The sequence below is a fragment of the Mus caroli genome, unplaced genomic scaffold (genome assembly GCF_978045245.1).
Source record: "Mus caroli unplaced genomic scaffold, Mus_caroli_1 scaffold_12, whole genome shotgun sequence".
Taxonomy (NCBI): Eukaryota; Metazoa; Chordata; class Mammalia; order Rodentia; family Muridae; genus Mus; species Mus caroli.
The window spans coordinates 50787981-50810111 of NW_028227267.1; the positions used below are offsets into that span (position 1 = coordinate 50787981).

A 22131-nucleotide genomic window follows, 5' to 3' on the forward strand; every position below is an offset into this window, starting at 1 on the left:
TCCGTGTCTCCTCAGCCTTCTTGGGTCCAGTCTCCAGCGGCAAGCTCACTTATTTCTGTCTCTCTCTCTCTCTCTCTCTCTCTCTCTCTCTCTCTCTCTCTCTCTCTCTCTCTCTCTCTCTCTCTCCCCCCCCCCCCCACCTCGCCACACCCCGTCCACCACTCTCCTAGTTCTTAGCAGAGTTCAAACTTGTTGACTGAATCCACAGTTTCCCACTAGGAGGTCAGATATGAACCACAGGGGTTGAAGCCATCTCCTCTAGGGGGCCAAAGGGGGGTGCTGGAGCCGAGGAGTGTCATTCTGAGCCTTCCCGTTTATTTTTCTAAAGAGGGGTTATGCCACATCCTCCAACCTCTGCCTTTCTCAGTAGGAAGCCTTGGGACACCCCCTCCCCCCAAAATAAGGAAACATTAGGGGTTTAAAGGATGAGGAGTGTGTGTGTGTGTGTGTGTGTTACTTTTTGTTTCTGTTGGTTTTGTTGATGCTGTCCGCGGATGCCTGCTGGGTGGCGAGCAAACAGGTCCTGCCCTATTCTGGGTCAGCCTCTAACTAGGCTGTGAGACTTTGAGGAATGTCCTGCACCTGTGTAGTACTGTCAGCAGGTGCACAACCATCACGTAGGTTGACTGCCATCTCCTTTGGGGGGCTGTGGGATAGACCTAAGAAGCTTGGCAGAGTCCACCTACTGGTTCCCGGGAGAGGGAAGATAAACGCTCAGATGGACCTAACAGACATTCAAAGAGGTTCTTTTGAGAAGCCCTGTGTTATGAGGAGACTCTCTGTTTTCTTGTCTCCTACGGTGCTTTTCTGAGCTGTCTTCTCTGATTGGCCACCATTTCCCCCCACCCCTTCAGCCAACTCCCACCTTTCCTGTGGGAAGCTCCCACTTTACTCTGGGAAGTCTTTCTTAACATCTCCAGCCCAAATTCCACACCCCTGGGAGGTGGGAGGGAACAGTCTCAGGACGCCTCTTAGATTCTGACAAGACCTGCTTTCCCTCAGTACTTACTGGCTCAGGCGCTTTTTCCTCTCCTAGAAGAAACCTACTCCTGTCAGGTCTTCAGTGTGGGGATTAACAACTATTATTGTGTGTGTGTTTTTGTTTTGTTTTTTTGTTTTTTGTTTTTATTTATTTATTATATGTAAGTACACTGTAGCTGTCTTCAGACACTCCAGAAGAGGGCGCCAGATCTCATTACGGATGGTTGTGAGCCACCATGTGATTGCTGGGATTTGAACTCTGGACCTTCGGAAGAGCAGTTGGGTGCTCTTACCCACTGAGCCATCTCACCAGCCCTTGTTTTGTTTTTTGAGACAGGGTTTCTCTAGCCCAGGCTGTCCCGGAACTCACTCTGTAGGCCAGGCTGGCCTTGAACTCAGAAATCTCATGGTATAGCTCAGGCCTTGAACTTGTGACCGACCCTCTTGCCTTTGCTTCCCAAGGGCTGAGATTACATGTAGCCGTGCACTGTTGTGTCTGCTCCACTCTTGCTTTGAAGCAGGGGATAAAGTCACATATGTTAAGACGGATTATCTAGTGAATGACAGGTAAGGACTAGTGTTTATCTTTTGTTCGTTTTTGGAGGCAGGGTTGCTTTGTGTAACAGCCCTGGCTCTCCTGGAACTTGCTTTTCTAGACCACGCTGGCTTTGTGCTCTAAGAGATCCACCTGTATCTACCTCCTTAACGCGAGGCCTAAAAACGTATGCCAACACGCCTGGTAGGGTTTATTTTTATTTATTTTTTGAGGCAGAATCTCACTGCGTAGCCTTGGCTGGCCTGAAACTCTCTATGCAAACCAGGCTAACCTGGAGCTCACAGGGATCTACCTGCCTCTGTCCCCAGAGTACTTGGGGCCTGGTCAAAGGTGTGTACCACCATAGTTGGCTCAGGACCAGAGTTCAAAGGGAACTACTGGCTTCTCTGGAAGCCAAATATATTTTTACATGTAACAACTGTGACAAGGGAAACTCCCTACTCTGGAGCCCAAGACACTCTGCCACTTTCTATTCCTGTCATCTTGACCAAGTGCCATAGCCTTCCCATTATCAGGATGATTGTACTGTAAGGATCGCTGTGAGGAGCAAGTGAGTATCTGTAACGCACTGACAGTGCCCAGAGAGACAGCTCAGCAGCTAAGAGCACGTGCTGTGTTTCCAGAGGACTCTTGGCTCCCCAAACCCATGCTGGGCCGCTCCCACCCACCTGGAACTCCAGTTCTTGGGAATCCAATGTGTCAGGCCTCCATTGGCACTCACCTGCACATACCCCACACAGATACACATATGCATACTTAAAAATAATAGAAGTAAAATTTTGGAAAAGAAAAAAAAGCAGTGCCCAGCTTGTGATAACAACTAAGTCAAGAAAAGAGTAGATAGTATGTAGATTGGGACAAAGTCTTGCTTTCATGCTCACCAGAAGGAAAAAAAATTACACACACACATTGGAGTTAGAGAATTTAGGATTTAAAAATTGATTAACAGGTGAGTTCATATTATATTATTAACAGGAGATGCGTGTTCTTTCTCTAAGACAAATACAGCTTTCTCTAGGTGTCTGAAGATCCTTTTCCCCGAAAAACAAAACAAAACAAAGAACTCCCAATATCACTTAATGTGATGAATCCAGTTGGCCTGGCTCTCCAGGTTCCTGGCTCTTCTCTGTCCCCACTCTTATTCTTTGCTGCCTCCTGGTGGCCATGCTGAGAAAGGCATGACCCTGCTGGAGTAGGGAGTCGGGGTGTGGGGTGGGGGTGGGTGAAACTTGCCCCATACCTGCATGAAAAGTTGCAGCCTCTTTCTTCATTGCATTTTTCCTCCCCCGCATGCCTATACACAGATTATGTGATACCTCGCAGGTCGGACAGAGCCTACCATAGGAAGTGACAGCTAGCTCAAGTGTATCCTTTAGAGCCTACTGAAGTGCCTGGAAGACATCCCTTGCTCCCACTTTGCACTAGATCCAGCTTCTCTGCCCATTATTCACTGGACAGAAGAGATCCTGTTTCCCAGTGGCAATTCTTTCACATCTTTAAAAACAGCTTTTCAAAGATGTATTTTTGTGTGTGTGTGTGTATTTTGCTTTTATGTATACATATGCACCACGCTCATGCCCAGTGCCTGAGGAGGTCAGAGGAGGGTGTCAGATCCTGTGGATGTGGAATCACTGTTGGTGGTTGTCAGTCACCATGTGGGTGCTGGGAACTGTACACAGGTTCTCTGCGAGAACTACAGGTCCTCTTGACCACTGAGCCATCTCTCCAGCCTTCTTTGACATCTTTTTAGCAGGACTTATGTGTTACCCTGACTTTTTCTCTTATTTTGAGATAGGTTTCACTTGAACTCAGGTCCCCCCCCCCACTTCTCCCCTCTACCAAAATCCATCACAGAGATAGCCCAAATGTATTACTATGCCCAATTGTACCTTTTTACTTATTTATTCTTAATTTTTGTTTTTAAGATTTATTTATAGGAAGGACGTAGTGGAGCATGCTTTTAATCCCAGCATTTGGGAGGGAGAGGCAGGCAGATCTCTGAGTTCCAGGCCAGCGTGGCCTACAGAGTGAATTCCAGGCCAGCCTGGTCTACAGAGTGAGTTTCAGGACAGCCAGGATTACACAGAGAAACCATGTTTCAAAAACAAACAAACAAACAAACACACATTTTATCTGTATAATGTTTTTCTAGCATGTGCGTGTATGTGGTGTGTATCACATGAGCCTGGCATCAGATGGTGGGGAGCTGGAGTCACAGGTGGTTGTGAGCCATCAAGGGAGTGAGTGCTGAGAACCGAACTCAGAGCATTGGCAAGAGGACCAAGTGCTCCTAGCCACTGAGCCTCTTTGTTGCTCCCAGCTCCATCTTGACTTTTGTGTGACTCTATTTTTCTACCAGACTTCAGACAGAACGCCTTGTTGGTCTCTTTGAAGACGTATGAAGCAACCATGGAGGGATGGTGGAGGTAAGAGAGTAAAGATGAAGCAAGAGAAGGAGGTGAGGGGTTACACTAAGAACAGCTATTGTCTGATCAAGAAAGCTTTGTGTCTGACCTTGTTCCAAACATTATTCTCCTATGATTCTTCTACAAACCCTAGGAAGCTTAGGTATTATTGATACCTAACTTTACAGCTGAGGTGCCGCCGAATTAGACATTAAAGCAGCCACGTGGATTTCAACCCTCACAGATTCCTGGTCACATCTACTGTCCAGTATGGCTTCTCGGCTTCATCCAGGGGAGCAGAAGTCACATTGGGATGAAAAGAGAAACCGAGGAGATGAAGGGAAACCAGAGAGAAGTTGGAGAAGGGGAGGATTGCTCCAGGGGAACAAGAAGTCGGAGGTTAGTGAGAGAAGATGTGAGGGAGGGAAGGTGGCCTGAGGATCAGGGTCCCCAGTGGTGGTGGCCCTGCGGCGGCCGTGATGATGTAACCATGTGCAGCTCCCTCAGCGTGCTTCTCTCTCAGATTCTTCTCCCTTCCACCTCTGACGCTCTTCTCCTCCGTTCCTCTCAACTGAGACAGTCTGAGGGCTGTGCCCAGAGCCTTATCATCAGCACAAACTGAAGCATCTATGAAATAACGGAATCAAGCACCCTTCTCTGATATGATCTCTTTTCCTTATGGTTCGTTGCTAGGTTGGCTCACTGCAGCTGTTGGACAAACTGGCTAGGGGAACAGTGACCCTTCTTTTCTTTATTCTCCCCTTCTCTGTCTTAGGGTGTTTTAGACTTGCCACCGGAATTCTTTCCTGAATCGCTTCAACTCCCCTCCCTTGTCTACCCTAACCACCTCCCTGGTTAAGCACCAGCCTTAGATGGATCCAGCACTTGCCTGCATTTGTATTTGAGCAGCTGAGGACCACTAGAGGAAATCATTCCAGCAGACAGACTATGGCCTGGCCGCTCTAAAACACTTCCCATCAACTTCAATTGTATGCTCCCAAGTCAGAAATCTCAGCAATGGCTCTCTCTTCCACCCTTAGCAATTGGGGTTTTAGACCTTCCATCTGCAGCCTCCCCTGTGGCCCAGTCACTTTAGGAACCACTTTTTTTTTCCCCCAGTGGAAAATAAAAGCTGCAAGACAAGAACACCCTCGGTCTGTGATACACCTTTCATTTTCATTAAGATGGGGGCAGATTGGCCTCAAACTTGCTATTGTCTTTCTTAGCCCCTGAGTGCCAGGGTTGCAAACCTGCTTCACCATGTCCAGCCAAAGCCTTTAAAAAAATTATCACTATTTTTGGTGTTTTGAGACAGGTTCTCACTATGCATAATCCTAGCCTTGACCACTCTATGTAGACCAGGCTGTCCTCAAACTTATCTTCCTGCCTCTGCATACCAAATGCTGGGCTTAAAGGCATGGGCCACCAGGCCCAGCTCAAACCTGTGTGTTTTAATTTATTTTTATGTTTTTATGTTTGTAAACATATAAGCATATATGTTTAAAAATATTTATTTTGGAGGCTGGAGAGTTGGCTCAGCAGTTAAAAGCCCTTCTGCTCTTGTAGTGTTGCTAAGTTGGGTCCCAGTATCCACATGGTGACTCCAGAACTTCCGTAGGGGCGGGGAACTGATACCCGCTGACCTCCTTGGCACCAGGGATGCATGTGGTGCACACATTTATATGCAAGCAAAGCTCTCACACGAAATACAATAAATAAATCTAAAAACAAAAATTTAAAAATAGTGGTGTGTATGTGCATGCACGAGTGCATGTATGTGTGTGTGTCTAAGTGTGTGTGTGTGTGTGTGTGTGTAGCTATTCATGTCATGGTGCACACAGGAGTTGGTCTGGGGATCAGACTATGTCAGGTTTGATAGTAAGTGCCTTTGCCTACTGAGCTATCTTGCCAACACCCTATTTCTATTTTTTTTTTAAGATTTATTTATTAGGGCTGGTGAGATGGCTCAGTGGATAAGAGCACCCGACTGCTCTTCCGAAGGTCCGGAGTTCAAATCCCAGCAACCACATGGTGGCTCACAACCATCCGTAACGAGACCTGGCGCCCTCTTCTGGAGTGTCTGAAGACAGCTACAGTGTACTTACATATAATAAATAAATCTTTTTATTTATTATATGTAAGTACACTGTAGCTGTCTTCAGACATACCAGAAGAGGGCATCAGATCTCATTACGGATGGTTGTGAGCCACCATGTGGTTGCTGGGATTTGAACTCAGAACCTTCGGAAGAGCAGTCAGTGCTCTTAACCACTGAGCCATCTCTCCACCCCCACCCCCTCATTTATATTTTTATCTGTCTCTATGCTTTTCCTTCTGTGAGAGAGAGAGAGAGAGAGAGAGAGAGAGAGAGAGAGAGAGAGGGAGGAAAGAGGTGTTCTCTTCTGTTGGAAGAGCGGGCCTTCCATTATGATCCCACCTGAGGGAGCTGGGCAACTCCAGCCTCAGCTCTGCTGGGCCTCATTCCAGGCATCCCCATCTCTCCCAATCCAGTCTGCCCGGCTCCAGCCGCACTCTGTGCCGGTGAATGGATGGGAACGATTGTCCTTATGTGGGAAACCCTGCTTCTTGCCAGACTTACCTCTTGAATTCTGTTCCTGTGTTGCCTCAAACAAGCCTTTCCTGGTCCTCACATTAAAAGCAGATGCCTGCATCGAAACCCACCGCTGGTGCCAGGTGTGGCACTACACTCTGGTAATCCCAGTACCAGAGAGGCCGGAGCAAGAGGATTAAGAGTTCAAGTCCAGCTTGAACTACCATAGTGAGACCCTGTCTCACAACAAACAACACTTGCCAGGAATCACCTCTGCATTAGACACGGGGCCCACAATCTAGAACTATGTCTTTGTGTTCCCATGCTTATCTGCTGCCTTACTCAACCGTGAATTCCCCAAGAGCTAAGATTACCCTTGTTTAGCCTGTAGTTCTACAGTAAGTGAAGTGCCTGGCCAAGGTAAAACAATGAGCTTGAGGAGAAGGACACTGAGGACAAAGGAGAGCGAAAGATGTTGAGTGTGATGAGTTACATCTGAAATCTCAGCACTCAGGAGGCTGAGGCAGGGGAATTGCTTTGCACTCTAGGCTAGCCTGGGCTTCAGTTGTAAGTCCCTGTGTCTCAGCCAACACAAACAAAACCAGAAAGTGAAGCTGGTGATGGAACGGCTTCCATGGTCCAGGTAGGAGGCTCTCTGTGCTAGCCTGAGTGAGCTTCCAGACCCCGAGTGAGCTTCTAGGAGCTTTTCCTTTTGGGGCCATGATACTTGGGAGGTTTGAAGGCAGGGCAGGTGGGTGGAGCTAGCCTTTATCTCCCAGTGCAGCCCTAGCTAGCCTCAGATGTTGACAGCTGGAGCTAGCAGGGGTTTTGCAAACCTTCCCAGTTGCAGAAGGCCAGCAGTCTGTGGGACAGGTGGGTGGAGCCCGAGCTTATCTCCCAAGTGCACTCCTAACCTCAGATGGTAACAAAGGGGGAGCTACTAGGAGTTTTGCAAACCGTCCCGATTGCAGCAGGGCTGGATGGCCTGGCCAGGGTGACCATGACACTAGGTGTTGGCGGGTGGTGGGTGGGTGGTGGTGATAGGGGTTTCGAGTTTGAGCCTTTTGGATGAAGTTTAGCTTTTAGGCCACTGGGGTAGAGCCATGCTCTATTTGGCTCGCCTCTACCTACATCACACTTTGGTTCTTTTAAAGACAAGTAGAAGGCCACAGCTCTGCAGGTGAGTCTTGCCCTGCAAGCAAGCCTTTCCTTAACAACAAAGGACCATCCTTGCTCCCTCAAGTCACAACTGATGGCCATTTTGATGAAGTCAAATTGCCTCTTTTCCTTTGAAAACACCTACCTTCTCTCCTCCATGGAGAGACTCCCACCTGCCACTGGTGTTCAGAGCTCAGGCTAGGGAGTTCTGTCCAGGTTAGACCACTTTCACTTTTGAGGAGGAGTTGGCTTTCTTAGGAACTAGTGAATGTCTAAGGGGGGGCCACACAGGCCCTGGTGTCTCATGCCTATATTCTAGCGTCTTCTCACAGGCTTGGAGCAGGGCAAGCACTGGAGGTGAAGAGGCCTCTTTCCACCACAACCCCAACCGGGATCTTGCAACACTGGGATGGGGGCCCCCGGGAGTGAGGCAATCTCTGGGGGTTGGGAGGTGTGCATAGAGGGGGGCAGCTTTCACAAGCACCCGCTGACTGACCTTGGTAGACTCACCTTGGACAGCTTCCTCCCTCGTGGTATCTGTATCTCCCCACAACCTTCCTTCTCCCTGGCCTCCCTGTAGCCTGAGATCGCGTCTCAGTTCAGGGCTTCTGTCCATGACCTCAGCTCTGCTCAGGAAGCAAAAGGGACTTCACCTTCTCTGGGGGTGGGGAGGGGTTGCTTTGCTGCTTTTCACAGGACCCCCAAACCCCAGGCTCGGAGCCTTTGCAAACTGCAGCAGGACTTGGCCAAATGCCCCTCCCTCCTCTCCTCCTGCTGTGTCCTTTCCCTGTGGACAGCCCTGATAGGTCCTGCTTAGGGCAGAGATAAAGCAGCAGGCCTTGCCTCCTAGCTCCAGCTTTGGGGGGGGGGGCCGAGGGAACCTCAGGAGGGTCATTTGTCAGCTCCTTTCTGACCAGGAGGCATTTTCTGGAGTTTGTCCTTTCAGGTCATCCAGCCCAGCTGTGGCTCTTCCCCCAAGCCCACAGTAGGGCTCTTCCCCGTGCCCACAGTAGGCTCTGAAGCGCATCAGCCTTCTGGGAAGTTTTTAGGTTTCAACTTAAATGTCACCTCCTCCAAGAGGCCTTTAACTTTCCTCGTTGAAATGGTATGCTTGTTAATTTGAAATCCCTGGCAGGCACACTCAAGTGGGATAATGAGAAGGAAAGCACTTTATCCAGGCATGCAGGGGGAGGCTCGGGAAGCCGCAGGAATGGCAGGTACCAGGCAGGGCTCCAACAGCAGCAGAGTCATTGTCACACCAGGCCCCATGGGCAGGGGAATGCCCAGAGAGGGGCCAGCATGGAGTTCTGTCTCCTTCTCCTCTAGCTGCCCCGCACCCTCATGCCAGTCTCCTCACGTCAGGGGAAGCCTGTTGATGAAGGGAGCAGAGCTGCCTGGGAAGGGACGGAGAATGGTGGGTGGAGGGGCCATGGGAGACAGGAGGCATGCTGGCTCCTCATTACCTTTTCCTTCCTATTCCTGCAGCTGAGAAATTGTCACTTTCTCAGGAAGGATGCTTGAATAAATTACTTTGGCCAAAGTCAGCTAATGGCAGACTGAGAGCCTCCTGCAGGTGGCAAGACATCTCAGGATAGAATCGGACAGGAGGAGAGTGTGTTTGGCTGGTCTTTGTCATATCTTATGGGGAATCTCATTGGGGAGATGACTCTTCTTCAGCCTCAGGGCCAACTAGAAAGACTCCTATCAGTCACTCTGAGGATTGACAGGTCGCTGCGGGGCTGGAAGGAGATACAGCTCAGAGCTATGGGAAAGATGCTCAGGCAAAGCACTCCCCAGCATCTAATGCGAGGTGTGGATGGGGAGACCTTAAGTGGAAAGGAGTGAATGGGGAGGCCGAGACACCAGCTGTATTCTGCACAAACTCCCTGTGCATCCCAGCTACCCCTAGGCTGACAGAGAAGTGAGAGGATTTTCCCAGGTGGCACAGAGATGGGCAGCTTCATCTCCTACTCAAGTAGTATCCATCAGTCCTTCCACCCAAAGGTTTAAGTCTCCCCTAATCAGCTGAAGGCCTGAGGACGCAGGAAAAAGAGGCACAGAGGCACAGAGGCAAAAGGGAGCCAAGGTTAGCTAGCCTAGATGGTGTTAGTCTGGATTAGCCTGGAGGCTAGGTGGAGGGTGTGATGGAGAGAGCTGTGGGCAGCATGTCAGTATCTCTAGGCCTTCATTTGGACGTCTTGCACACAAGATGCCTGGGACACTGTGAGAGTTTCTACCACTGAGATCAAAAGTGGAAAGGACCTGTGATGATTCATACACACACAAACACACACACATACACATACACACACACAGACACACACACATAGACACAGAAACAAAACACACAGGCATGCACACACACACAGACACACACACAGACACAGACACACACACACACACACACACACACTCATAGATACAGAAACAAAACACACAGGCATGCACACACACAGAGACACACACAGAGACACAGACACACACACACACACACACACACACACACACACACACACAGAGTTGCTCTTATCCTGTCCAGTCTCTAACATTGTGGGGGCAATTCACAGTGTTGTTCCGTGGTGCTAATGCTGGGGCCTAGGATCTTGTAGACTCTGCTAACTCAGTCCCAACCCAGCCCTGAATTATTCCTCGACCGACCGTGGCTCATGGACCACATCTGTGCTGGTTTTTGCTGTGGCCTCGAGAGTAGAAGAAAGGTATAGTACTGAGGCAGTGAGGGACTGAGCGAGCGCTTATCCACTTTGGCCCTCCCTGCTTTATCTACAAGATGTGGCTCCCACTATCTCACTTGTCTGAGGGCAAAGCTGGCCCAGATGATCTCTTGAGGTCTTTCCTAGGACCTCTTGAGATCTGTGATTTCATGGGGCTAATTTTGATTCTGCCTCTAAATAGTTGTGTGATTCTAGTGGTCTCCTCTCTCCCCCTCTCCCTCTCTCCCTCTCCCTCTCACAGGCTCCAGGCTCCTCACCTGTAGAATGAGAAGTCTAGATAACGGATGTCTTTTTGCATTTAGCAAAATAGAGCTGGAACAAACACTCACGCCCACCACATGTCAAACTCCATTTTTCTGTGAAAGTAACAGTGCGGGCTAGGCACTCATATTCCTCCTGTGCCGATGAGGAAACCGAGGCAGGGAAGGGAGAGGGGGAGAGACAGCAAGCTGATGCCCTCCACTACTGTACGGTTTTGCTTTCTGGGCCGCAGTTCTATGGGAAAGAAACCACCTGGAGTGGGGCGGGGGTGGGGGGGAGTCGCAGGCACAGACTGACTTGTCATTGGCTTCCTTGGGGTCAGGGTTCTCACATACACACCAGATTCTAACTGGTTTCTCCTGGGCTTACCTTCTCCAGTGGCCTGGGGGGATGAAGGATAAAGATGGGAGTGAGGATGTAGAACAAGACAAGAGGCAGAATGCTGGATCAAGAGCCAAGGGACCATAAATATGGCAGAGCCATCAGAAAGCTTTCTCCTGGTCACCTGGGAAATGAGCTCCGAGGCCTAAAGTCAGAGAGCAGGCCCTAGGCCAGTGGGGCTGGCACTGGAGCTGTGTGGCACTGGGGTCATCAGATCCCCAGGATTCTATCAGGGCAGAATACAGACACTGGCATGCACTGTGGTGGTAGCAAGCATGCACTCAATGTACAAAGGACCAAGTGGGTAGGTGGGTGGACATGGAGGTGAAGTGACAGAGAAGCAGAGGGACAGGCTGGAGGGTGTGATGGACAGAGCCAGCCGTGGGTGGCATGTTAGTATTTCTAGGCATTCATTTGGACATGGAGTCGAGACTATGTGGACTAGCCACATGTATTCCCTGCCCTTGGGGTCTTCCATGGCTATCCCCTCCCACCAGGCCCAGGCCCAAGACCCAGTGAACAGCTTCAGCATCAAGTCACAGTGCAGTTTATTCAGCCATAGAATCATTTGGTCCCGACCTTCCCAGTTACTGGCTGCCATTGTCCATGATCTCTGTCTCAGGCTTGGCCTGTTCAGGACTCTGGGGACCTAGAAGGGTGGGTGGGGCCATTAGGGTCTAGTGCCCACAGTCTGCCAGGCAGGCTCAGCTGCAGCCCCCGACACCCTTGATGAGGCTGGCAGCCTCAGGGATCTGGCGGAAGAGGTTGCGCAGAGTGTCTAGCTCCTGGGTGAGCTGGTCCACGCGGTTGCGCAGACGCTCGTTTTCAGCCATGTACTCCAGGACCTTCTGCTGTGTCTCCATAATGCGCCTCTTGGCCTTGTCCCGGCTCTTGCGCACCGCGATGTTGTTCCGTTCACGTCGCAGTCGGTACTCCAGGCTATCTTTGTTCACTGCCTTCTTGCCCTTGTGTGAGGTGCCAGCAGGGGAGGGTGCCTTGAGAAGGGGGCTGCAGGGAGGGGCAGCAGCAGCCACAGGGGCCTGGAGGGTAAGGGGGACAGAGAGGTGAGGGTCCATCGGGAGGCAGAGTGAAGGCTAAGCAGGAAACCCAGCAGGGAGAGCATATGTGAGGCCTCAAAGGGATACAGGACTCCCAGGGAGCTCCGATCTCCCAGGCATCCATCTCCCTGTCTCTGTGAAGGACCGTAACCCAGATACATATTATGGTCCTTGGTCTGAGACCAAAGCTTAATTTCATGCTCTCATTATTCCCTTTCCTTTGGTTTGTCTGTAATAAGTCTCCCGTTCTAAAATTCTAGTCAGCCGTATTTCCTCATCCGGAAGCAGGCAGCAGAGAAGCAAGAGGTATAGTGCACAGCAGGAAACCTGGTCCTGCCTGAGATCAGGGCAGAGCAGCTATTACAAGTGTCTTCAGGACACAGCCGAGTTCTAAGAAATAAATTCACAGAGTTGGGAAACAGGACCTTGGGGTAGGTCATGTTCACAGAGGAGCACCAAACATAGACTTGTTAGGGAAGCCCAGTGATCAGATTCCCTCAACCACCCACCTTGCTCCACCCTGGGGGGAAGAAGCGGGGAGAGCTACCTTGGTCTTACCTTGAGGACACGCAAGGGCTGGCCAGGTGCTGCCAGGGTCGGGGGGAGGTGCACGGCTGTCTGCCCGCAGTGTGCCACTTGGTACTGCAGGGGATTGTAGCTGCCTCGGCTGGTGCCTCGGTTGCCCTCTGGCCCACGAGGCTCTTCCTTCACCGCCACAGCCCTGGGGTCGTAGCTCCCTGGGTTGCTGTAGATGCCAGGCCCCAAAGCCTTCCTATCTGGGCCAAATGTGTGTGAGGGATAGGCGAATGGCCGAGGGTCAGCCGGCAGGTAGTGAGGAAACGAGGGGGCTCCTGGGCCCTTAAGGCTTCGGGCTTCAGGCGTTGGCTTCATGGCAAAGAGGTCAGAAAGTAGCTGTTCTTCCCCAGACTCGATGTAGGCGGAGAGGTCGATGGAGGCCTCATGCTCACACATGTCCCCCAGCTCCCCAGGCCCAGCTCGACCCCCTGAGAACTCAAGTGGCTGCTGGCCACCCCGAGGCTCACACTCATAGTAGGTCCCGTGGGACATGGCCGGCCCGCCCCCTTGGCTCCCCGCCCCTGGGTCCTGTGCTGGGGGCGCCCGCCCGTTGGGATGCTCAGCCTGCCCTTTCTTGGATCTCCCCCGGTCCTAGATTTGTCCTTGGTTTGCCCTCTCTGGTCTTCTCCGTCACCAACTTCTACGTGGCTTCTCTCCTCCTCTGCTTCCCTTTCCTTCTGTAGTCAGTACCTCTTCCTTTCTTCCCTTTTCCTCTCTCTCCTTGGGGTGACTAAGGGAGGGGCAGGGCACACCCCGGAGGGAGGGGTGCTTAGCAGTTAGGGCGCTCTTTGCGAAGGCCCCAGCCACAGTCCAGAAGTTGCTGTTTGAGAAAATGGCCCTTCTTGCCCTGCGAGTTCAAGGGATTCCAATCCCTTGCCCAGAGTAGCTTCTCTGAATATCTGTCTTCCTCCGACTTCCAAAGAGACCTGTGCAGAGTGAGGTGACAAGCCAGAGCCAATAGACAAAGCACTCCCCCAGTGCCAACTTGGTCTAAACTCCTCCCTTGATGCATCTTCCTCCCTGTCTCCCTGCAAGTTCTGAACTCCACCTACCCTGGGGTAAGTCAGTTCCTTCTGTAGCCCCACCTCCCAAGACATTCTTCTCTGTATAGACCATCATTGTTTGAAGGGTTCGGGAAATAGTAGTAGATTCTAGGACCAAGCTACCCCTGACCCTAGTACAGGGTATGCTCATTTGCTAGTTTTGAGGCAGGGTCTCATGATGTAGCTCAGGCTGGCCTTGAACTCACAGAGTTCTGCCTGCCTTTGCCTCCAGAGTGCCGCTATTAAGGTTCTTTGGTTAGGTCTTTGCACAGGGCTTGTGTGCATGTCTCCAGACCTGGCTATGGCTAGCAGCCTGGCACAGTCTGGGGCTGCCAGGACATAGCTGAGGTTTCTGGTCAAGACATGGGTCCTGTACCTCAGGCCCAGTCAAGCTGCTGCCTCAGAACCAACAGAAAGGATCTGCTGGAAGTCCCAGTTGCTCCACCCTAAAAGCTGCTCTGGCTGACCCCACCCACGCTGGCCTGAGGCTCTGCCTCCTGTTTCCTGTGCCCCGAGCTGCATGCAGGCCCTTGTTTTCTGACCTGTGCATGTCTCTCGGGTCCACTTCCTCTTGTAGGCTTGAGAAGTCTTCTCTCTTGTTCTCACCTCTTCCTGAGGCTGTTTCGGGGTCCGAAGGAGAAGCTGGTAGCTGCCCGCCCGCCCTTCTTGATCTTCTACTAACCCCCAAAGTTCATTTTTCTGTTTTGTTTGGGAACTTCCTGCTCTCTCCAGTTTGATTGTGGCCCTGCTTCAGGCAGGGTTCTGGATTTACTGACAAGAAAAGAACACAGAGACATGAGAAGTGTGTCACTTTTCAGTTTTTTTTTTTTTTTTTTTTTTTTTTTTTAGGTTGAGCCTCCCTTTTAGCCTAGGCTGACCTTGAACTCTCATCTTCCTGCTTCAGCCTCCATGGAGCTGAGTTGATAGCTGTGCCATCATACCTTCCTGGCTCTTTTATTGCAAACAGATGTTCTAGGGGGAAGGACAGATTTTTTTTTTTCTAAGATTTATTTATTATATGTAAGTACACTGTAGCTGTCTTCAGACACTCCAGAAGAGGGCGCCAGATCTCGTTACGGATGATTGTGAGCCACCATGTGGTTGCTGGGATTTGAACTCTGGACCTTCGGAAGAGCAGTCGGGTGCTCTTACCCACTGAGCCATCTCACCAGCCCCAGAATTTTTTTTAAAATGAATTTATTTTCATTATTCTAAAGTATGTGAGAGTGTGTGTGTGTGTGTGTGTGTGTGGTGTGTGTGGTGGGAGAGCAGTGAGTGCTCTGAACCTTGAGCTATCTCTCCAGAATAGGAACTGTTTCTAAGCTGGGTATTCCAAGGATCGGGTAACTGTGAGGGGTTACAGTGGAGGTAAACTTTGATAGGATATGTATGTCATTGAACACTAAAATAAAACTGTAAATGTGACTTGTCCACAAGTTAGACAAAGTACCCTTGATGAGTCCTCCATCCCATCCCCTCTAACTCCACAGTTCACCCCACGTGCTCTGAGCACAGCCTGAAGTATGTCCAAAATATGCTTCCTTCCAAAGCCCTGGCCAGGCAGGGGGAGAGCCAGCCGTATCAGCGTATCATCGACACAAAGCACCGGAAATACTGGGGCGATTTGTGCTCTTTGCTCTACAGGTCCCTTGTCAAATAGGTACCAAGGCTGGGAGATTTCAGTTTGGTGACCTGACACTATTAGCCACTAGGTGGCAATATTGGTTCCCAAATTCTATACTTTCGAGTCCGCGATGGTTTTGAATCAGGTGGACAGCAGGGGACAGTCTTTCTCAACCCTGACAACCAGTCCTGACTGCTCTGTTCTGGGAAGCAGGAAAAAGAAGCATAGACAAGATTGGGGCTTCTCAGTCAGGTTGCTGGTAGTGTGGGAAGGCTAGGCTAGGAGAATTGGTGCCAGCGCCTGTTTCAAAGAGAAATTATGTCCCCTCTTTGACTGTGGAATAACGATAATGGGTGGACCTTGTATCATCTGATAAAGTAAAGCTTTTTTCAGTTGATGAAACACGCACTTTTTCATGCTGACCATTTTGTTGTGAGCTAAGGAGGGGAAGTAAAGCGGTATTTTTATCCTAATTTTATCGACACGGAAAATAAGGAGGAGAGGCTGAGCTGTACAGCTGCACCAGGGGATGGATGTCTTATTAATTTGTGAAAGGGCTGCTGGCTTGTTCTGGGGACGGAGGGTTGCAGTAGGTGTTGCTGTATGACTCAGGGATTCTCCTTCCGCCTATCTGGCTGCCTTGGGTAAAGGGAGAGTTACAGGGTAGCGCTCACCTCCCCGCGGGAGGTGCAGAGATAAAGCCAGCAGGAAATGAGAAGGTCTGCAGCTGTGTCCCAGTGAAATAAGCTATGCAGGTGTCTGGACCGGCGGGGACTGGCGCTGCCTGCAGGCTGACGTTAACATTACCAAGTAACTGAGGCGTAAGAAGATAGGGTGTAGATAGGGAAGCAGGAGAAGGGGTTGGGAAAGGAGGAAGCAAGGTGGGAAGGCAAAGCCACCTAAAGAATGGGAGGTTCAGGAGGGGAAGAAGCCTTCCCTAGCTCAGCGGGACCAGTTTCCTGTTGCGACTGCAGTGGCTACCTGTTTGCATTAACTAAAACAATGGGTGTATATTATCTCAGTGGCTTGTGTCAGGGAGCTCTCCAGGACTGCCTCAGGATTCCCTGTAGGGCAGAAGCTAAGAATGACTGTGAAGTCTGAGGGGGAACTAGACTCAAATCTAGTTCCTGTCACTCTTGCCAGCTCTCTGACCCTGGTCAAGCTACTTAATCGGACTGTAAAATGGAAGTAGTAATGGCTGTCTTATGAGGCTGTTTAAACTTTGAAAACGATAGTGTATGTAAAGTGTAGGCTTACGTCTCCTTCACCCTGTTTCCAGACCTCTCCACTGCAGTTATTCCTGTCCCCAAAGCACACACTCCTGCTGCCTTGGAGGTTATATTGACAAACATTTTAAAAATCTGGGTTTTAAATAACAGAAAACCCATGCGGGTGTGGTGGTGCATGCTTCTAATTCTAAGGCTGTAGAGGCAGAGGCAGCTGAATCTCCATGAGGCCAGCTTAGTTTACATAGCAAGTTTCAGACTAGTCAAGGCTACAAAGAGAAAAACCATCTTGAAAACCAACCAACCAACCAACCAACCAACCAACCAACCATCAAAACCAAAACCAAAACAACAAATCAATTTGGATTTAATTTTTTTTTGCATATTTATTTATGATTTTTTTTCTTTTTTGAGACAGGGTTTCTCTGTGTAGCCCTGGCCTCTCTTTCCTTAGTTGTTGATCTATATATTTCTAATACGTGAATACAACCGACTTAGTCTGTATAATGTTACTTGAATGTATGCATTTTCAGGGCTGACCGTTTGGCATCAAAAAACCAGTTGGTGCCCTTATCCTGGGGAAGTCTGTATCTCCAGCTCTCAATATTCCTTAGTTACCCGCAGTTCTTTGTCTAGGGCTGAAGCTTTGAGAGCTTTCCCCCTCCCGTATTAACAGGTCTGCTGGGCTCATCCTTGTTCAGGTCTTGTTTAGGCAATTGTGGTGGTCTGAATAGATTTGGCCCCTACAGATTCATGTATTTCAGTGCTTGGCCATAGGGAGTGGCACTGTTAGGAGGTGTGGCCTAATTGGAGGTGTGGCCTTGTTGGAGAAAGTGTGTCACTGTGGGGGTGGGCTTTGAGGTCTCCTAAGTTCAAGCTCCACTCAGTGTGGAATCAGAGCCGCCTCCTGGCTGCATACAGATCCAGAAGTAGAACTCTCCACTCCTCCAGCACCATGTCGGCCTGCACTCTGCCATGTTTCCCATCATGATGATAATGGACTGAACCTCTGAAACTGTAAGCCAGTCCCAACTAAATGTTTGCCTTTGTCATGGTGTCTCTTCACAGCGATAAAACCCTAAGACAACATCCATTTTGGTGAGACTTTGTGGGTACAGCCCCCCTGACATTTCTAGGAGACAGGATCTCACAGCAAACTTCTTGTTTCTCTGGCTCTTACAATCTTCTCTGCCTCCCTCTTCCACAACGTCCCCTGAATCTTAGGTGTGGGAATTATGTTGTAGATGTATCAGCTGGGAGTTGAGGAAGGACTTACAACTCCTCATAACATTGGCTGTGGTTTCCTGTAATGGTCTCTCTCTGATAACGAGACGTTTCCCGATGAGGGTGAGGTATAGGAAGATACGTATTCAGGATGTAGTTAGGGATCCTGCTGATGTTACGGGTTCTCCTTCAAGATCCATGACCCCACCTGCCCAGGGCAGTGACTAGGTTTCCATTCCCAGACATGGTTTCTCTCTTGTTGACTGGGACATTTTTTTTTTCTTTTTAGATTTTTAAATTGGATCTTATGTGTATAGGTGTTCTGTCTACCACGTATGCATGTGTAATATGTGTGTGTCTGGTGCCCAGGAAGGTCAGAAGAGGGGGTCTGATTCCCTACAACTGAGTTAGAGATGTTTGAGCCACCATGCTGGGAACTGAACCTGGGTTCTCTGCAAGAGCAAGTCCTCTTAACCATGGAGGCCTGTCTCCTGTCTCATAGGTAGGTATCTCGGAGGACAGCTTTGTGTGAGCCAGGTCTCGCCTTCTGCCCTGGGAACCTAAGGGACTAAACTCCAGTTGCTGGGCTTGGTGGTAATGGTAAGCACCTTTATCAGTTCTGTGGTCTCTGGCTCTTGTTTTTCTCCTCTTCCTCCTCCTCTTCTTCCTCCCCCTTCTTTCTTTGTTTCTTTTTCCTGGGATGCGGCTTTTTTTTTTTTTTTTTTTTTCTGTTTGGTTTTTTGAGACAGGGTTTCTCTGTATAGCCCTAGCTGTCCTGGAACTCACTTTGTAGACCAGGCTGGCCTCGAACTCAGAAATTCACCTGCCTCTGCCTTCCGAGTGCTGGGATTAAAGGTGCGCGCCAGCACGCCCGGCGGGATGCGGCTTTTAAAAAAAGATATATTTACTTATGTATATGGTTGTTTTGTCCCAGTAGATCTGCACACCAGAAGACAGTATCAGATCCCATTGGACCTACAATTACAGATGTTTGTGAGCCACCATGTGGGTCCTGAGATTTGAACTCAGGACCTCTGGAAGAGCAGCCAGTGCTCTTAACTACCAAACCATACCTACAGCCCCAAGGGATGCAACTTTTTACAAGATTTATTTATTTATTTATTTATTTATTTATTTATTTATTTATTTATTCATTTATTCTGTGTGTGTGTATAATGTGCACATGAGCACAAGTATTCTCATTGATTCCCCTGGAGCTGGAATTATAGACAGTTCTGAGCCATCTGATGTGGGCAATGAGAAATGAACTTTGGTCCTCTGCAAGAGCAGCGTGAGCCCTAAATTGTTAAGCCATTGTTCCAGCCCCAGGCTACTTTTTTAAATATTAAAAAAAACCACATTATATTTATGTAAGTGGCATAGAGCATTGGAGAGGTCAAAGAAAACATTCAGGGGCTGATTTTCTCTTTCTACCATGTGGGCCCAGATTGTCGGGCTCAATGGCAGGCACCATTGCGGCTACAACTTCTTGCCCACTTTTTAAAAAAATTTTGAGACAGTGTCATGAATTCCACAGTGGCCTCCAATTCCTTAGAAACAAAGGATGACCTTGATTTTTTTTTTAAAGATTTGTTTTGTTTGTTTTTTTAGGGCAAGATTTCTCGGTGTGGCCCTGGCTGGCCTCGGGCTCACAGAGGTCTGCCTGCCTCTGCCTCCTAAGAGCTGGGATGAAAGGCATGTGCCACCATGCCTGGTAAGATTTATTTTTACTTTATGTGTATGGTGCCTTGTCTACACGTATGTTTGTGTGACATGTTCATACCTGCTACATTCAGAGTCCAGAAGAAGGTGCTAGATGCCTTAGAACTGGAGTTATAGATAGTTGCAACTTGCCACGTGTGAGCTGGGAATTGAACTTATGTCTTCTGGAAGAGCAGTTGGTATTTTTTTTAAGATTTATTTATTTATTTTATGTATATAAGCATACTGCTTCAGACACACCAGAAAAGCGCATCGGATCCCATTACAGATGGTTGTGAGCCACCATGTGGTTGCTGGGAATTGAACTCAGGACCTCAGGTAGAGCAGTCAGTGCTCTTAACCCCTGAGCCCTCTCTCTAGCTTAGACTTTAAATCTTTGATCACCTTCCAAAATGCTGGGATCCAACCACCATGCCTTCTCTTTCGGTCTTCCTGTCTTCCAGTCTGCCTGCCTGTCTGTCTGTCTGTCTTTTTGGTGGTGCTGGAGATTGAGCTGGGGACATATTCATGCTTGCAAGCATCTTATCACGTGGGCTACATTTTGCTCTTTGAGAATAGACAGGTTTTATTTGTAATCTTTTCAGTAATGGCCTTTGTCTTTTTTTTTTTAAAGATTTATTTATTTTATTTAGATGAGTGCCTTGTAGCTGTCTTCAGACACACCAGAAGAGGGCATCAGATTCTATTACAGATGATTGTGAGCCACTATGTGGTTGTTGGGAATTGAACTCAGGACCTTTGGAAGAGCAGTCATTGCTCTTAACTCCTGAGCCATCTCTCCAGTCCCATGGCCTCTGTCTTAATTAGGGTTTCTATTGCTGGGATGAAGCACTATGACTAAAGCAAGTGGGGGAGGAAAGGGTTTATTTAGGTTACACTTTCACATCACTGGTTTTCACTGAAGGAAGCCAGGACAGGAACTTAAGCAGGGCAGGAACCTGGAGTCAGGAGCTGAAGCAGAGGCCATGAGGGGTGCTGCTTACTGGATTTCTCCACAGTGCTTGCTCAGCCTGCTTTCTTATAGACCCAAGACCCACTCCTGAGGGGCTGGGCCCTCCCCCATCAATCACTAATTAAGAAAATGCCCTCCAGTCTTGTATACAGCCCCTTCTCATGGACACATTTTCTTAATTGAGGTTCCTTCCTCTCTGGTTAGCTGGGGTCAAGTTGGCCAAAAACTACTCAGCACAGTGACCACATTCCCTGAATTAAAATTAAGGACAAACATGTTGTCTCACAAATTCCAGGATATGAAAAGCTGAGACAGAAGGATTGCTATGAGTCTGAAGTCAGCCTAGGTTACAGAGTGGGACCATTTCTCTAAAAAACAAAACAAAAACAAAAACAAAAAACCCAAAAAACCCAAATAAGCTGTGTGTAGTGGGGCAGACCTTTATTCCAGGATTTGGGAGGCAGAGGCAGGAAGGTCTCTGTACATCTAAGGCTGTTCTGGCCTCTAGAGTTATAGGTTGGCCTTGGCTACACGGTGAGATCCTGTCTCAAAAACAAAAAGGGATGGAGAAATGTATTTGCTGTTCTTGGAGAGAACCTGGGTTTGATTCCTAACCCACCCATGTGGCTTACAACCATCTATAACTCCAGGTCCAGGACATCCAATGTACTTTTTTGAGTTCAGAGATATGACGGTCTCTACTATAGCCGTGAGTTTGTGGATACAGCTTTGTGCTCCCTGTGGGTCGCATGTGTGCACCTGCCTAGGAGCTACCTCTTTGGATCTGCAAATGAAACACACACACACACACACACACACACACACACACACACACACACACTAGCTTATTTTAAAAATGCCTTGGCTACTTCAAAGGCTGGGCACTCCTAAACCTTTTCCCCTGCTCCTCCAGGCCTAATCCGGGAAGTGGCCAGAGGTCACTTACCTGAAATTTCACATGGCTGGTCGGCTTTTTCTCCTGCTGATCCTACGTCCCATCCTCCTTCCTCAAGTCATGCCGATTCTTCTCTGTTCCTCTCTGGGTCCCGCCCTGGGCCCAACCATTGGCCACTGGCATCTTTATTGATCGATCAAAAACCATTTGGGAACAATGACCTTTAGCGTTTGGACACGCAGATTCCCGACTGAATCAAAGCATTAGAACCAATTTCCAACACTCTGCCTCCTGAGTTCTTAGACTAAGGCCCGCTGAAGACATGTGACACGAGTAAATACTCTACAGGAGACAAAGATGATTGGAAACTGTGATGACTTGCAAAATTCAGCAATAAACTTGTTATTCTGTAAAATATGGTGACGTCCTTGGGCGCCGTAATCAGAAAGACCTGTTGTATGAGTATATTCATAAGTAAATGTGAACTGGTGAGATGGCTTGCCACAAAATCTGTTGATTGGGGTTTGGGCCCCAGGACCAACGTGGTATGAAAGGTGAGAAAAGACCTCAGACCCTCTTACATGTATACACATACACAGAACAAAAGCATAAGCAAGATATAGACATGTAAGCAGTCATGACTTAATGACTTCTAAAAGGTTCCCAAAGTGTCTAAAGAAGAAATATTGTCCAAACTCAAGACATCTGAAGTTCCTAGCACTTCAGTCACTGTCCGGACTAAGACAGGGAAAAGGCGGAGGCAAGGAAGCAATGCATGCCATTCAT

At 49.0% G+C, this 22131-nt stretch overlaps 1 protein-coding gene across 1 annotated transcript; it reads right to left on the reverse strand.

The window, feature by feature from the left end:
• Positions 1 to 11729: 11729 nt before the first annotated feature.
• Cebpe (CCAAT enhancer binding protein epsilon) lies at positions 11730 to 13151 on the reverse strand. Its single transcript, XM_021182612.2, has 2 exons — positions 12642 to 13151; positions 11730 to 12065 (listed from the first exon to the last, which is right to left on the reverse strand). The coding sequence occupies exons 1-2, from the start codon at positions 13149 to 13151 to the stop codon at positions 11730 to 11732; spliced, it is 846 nt and encodes a 281-aa protein (XP_021038271.1).
• Positions 13152 to 22131: the final 8980 nt, after the last annotated feature.

Coding starts and splice junctions, on each gene's coding strand:
- Cebpe (XM_021182612.2), bottom strand. CDS start 13,151: ATGTCCCACGGGACCTACTATGAGTGTGAGCCTCGGGGTGGCCAGCAG. Junction 12,066..12,641: donor AGCCCTTGCGTGTCCTCAAG/GTAAGACCAAGG, acceptor CTTACCCTCCAG/GCCCCTGTGGCTGCTGCTGC.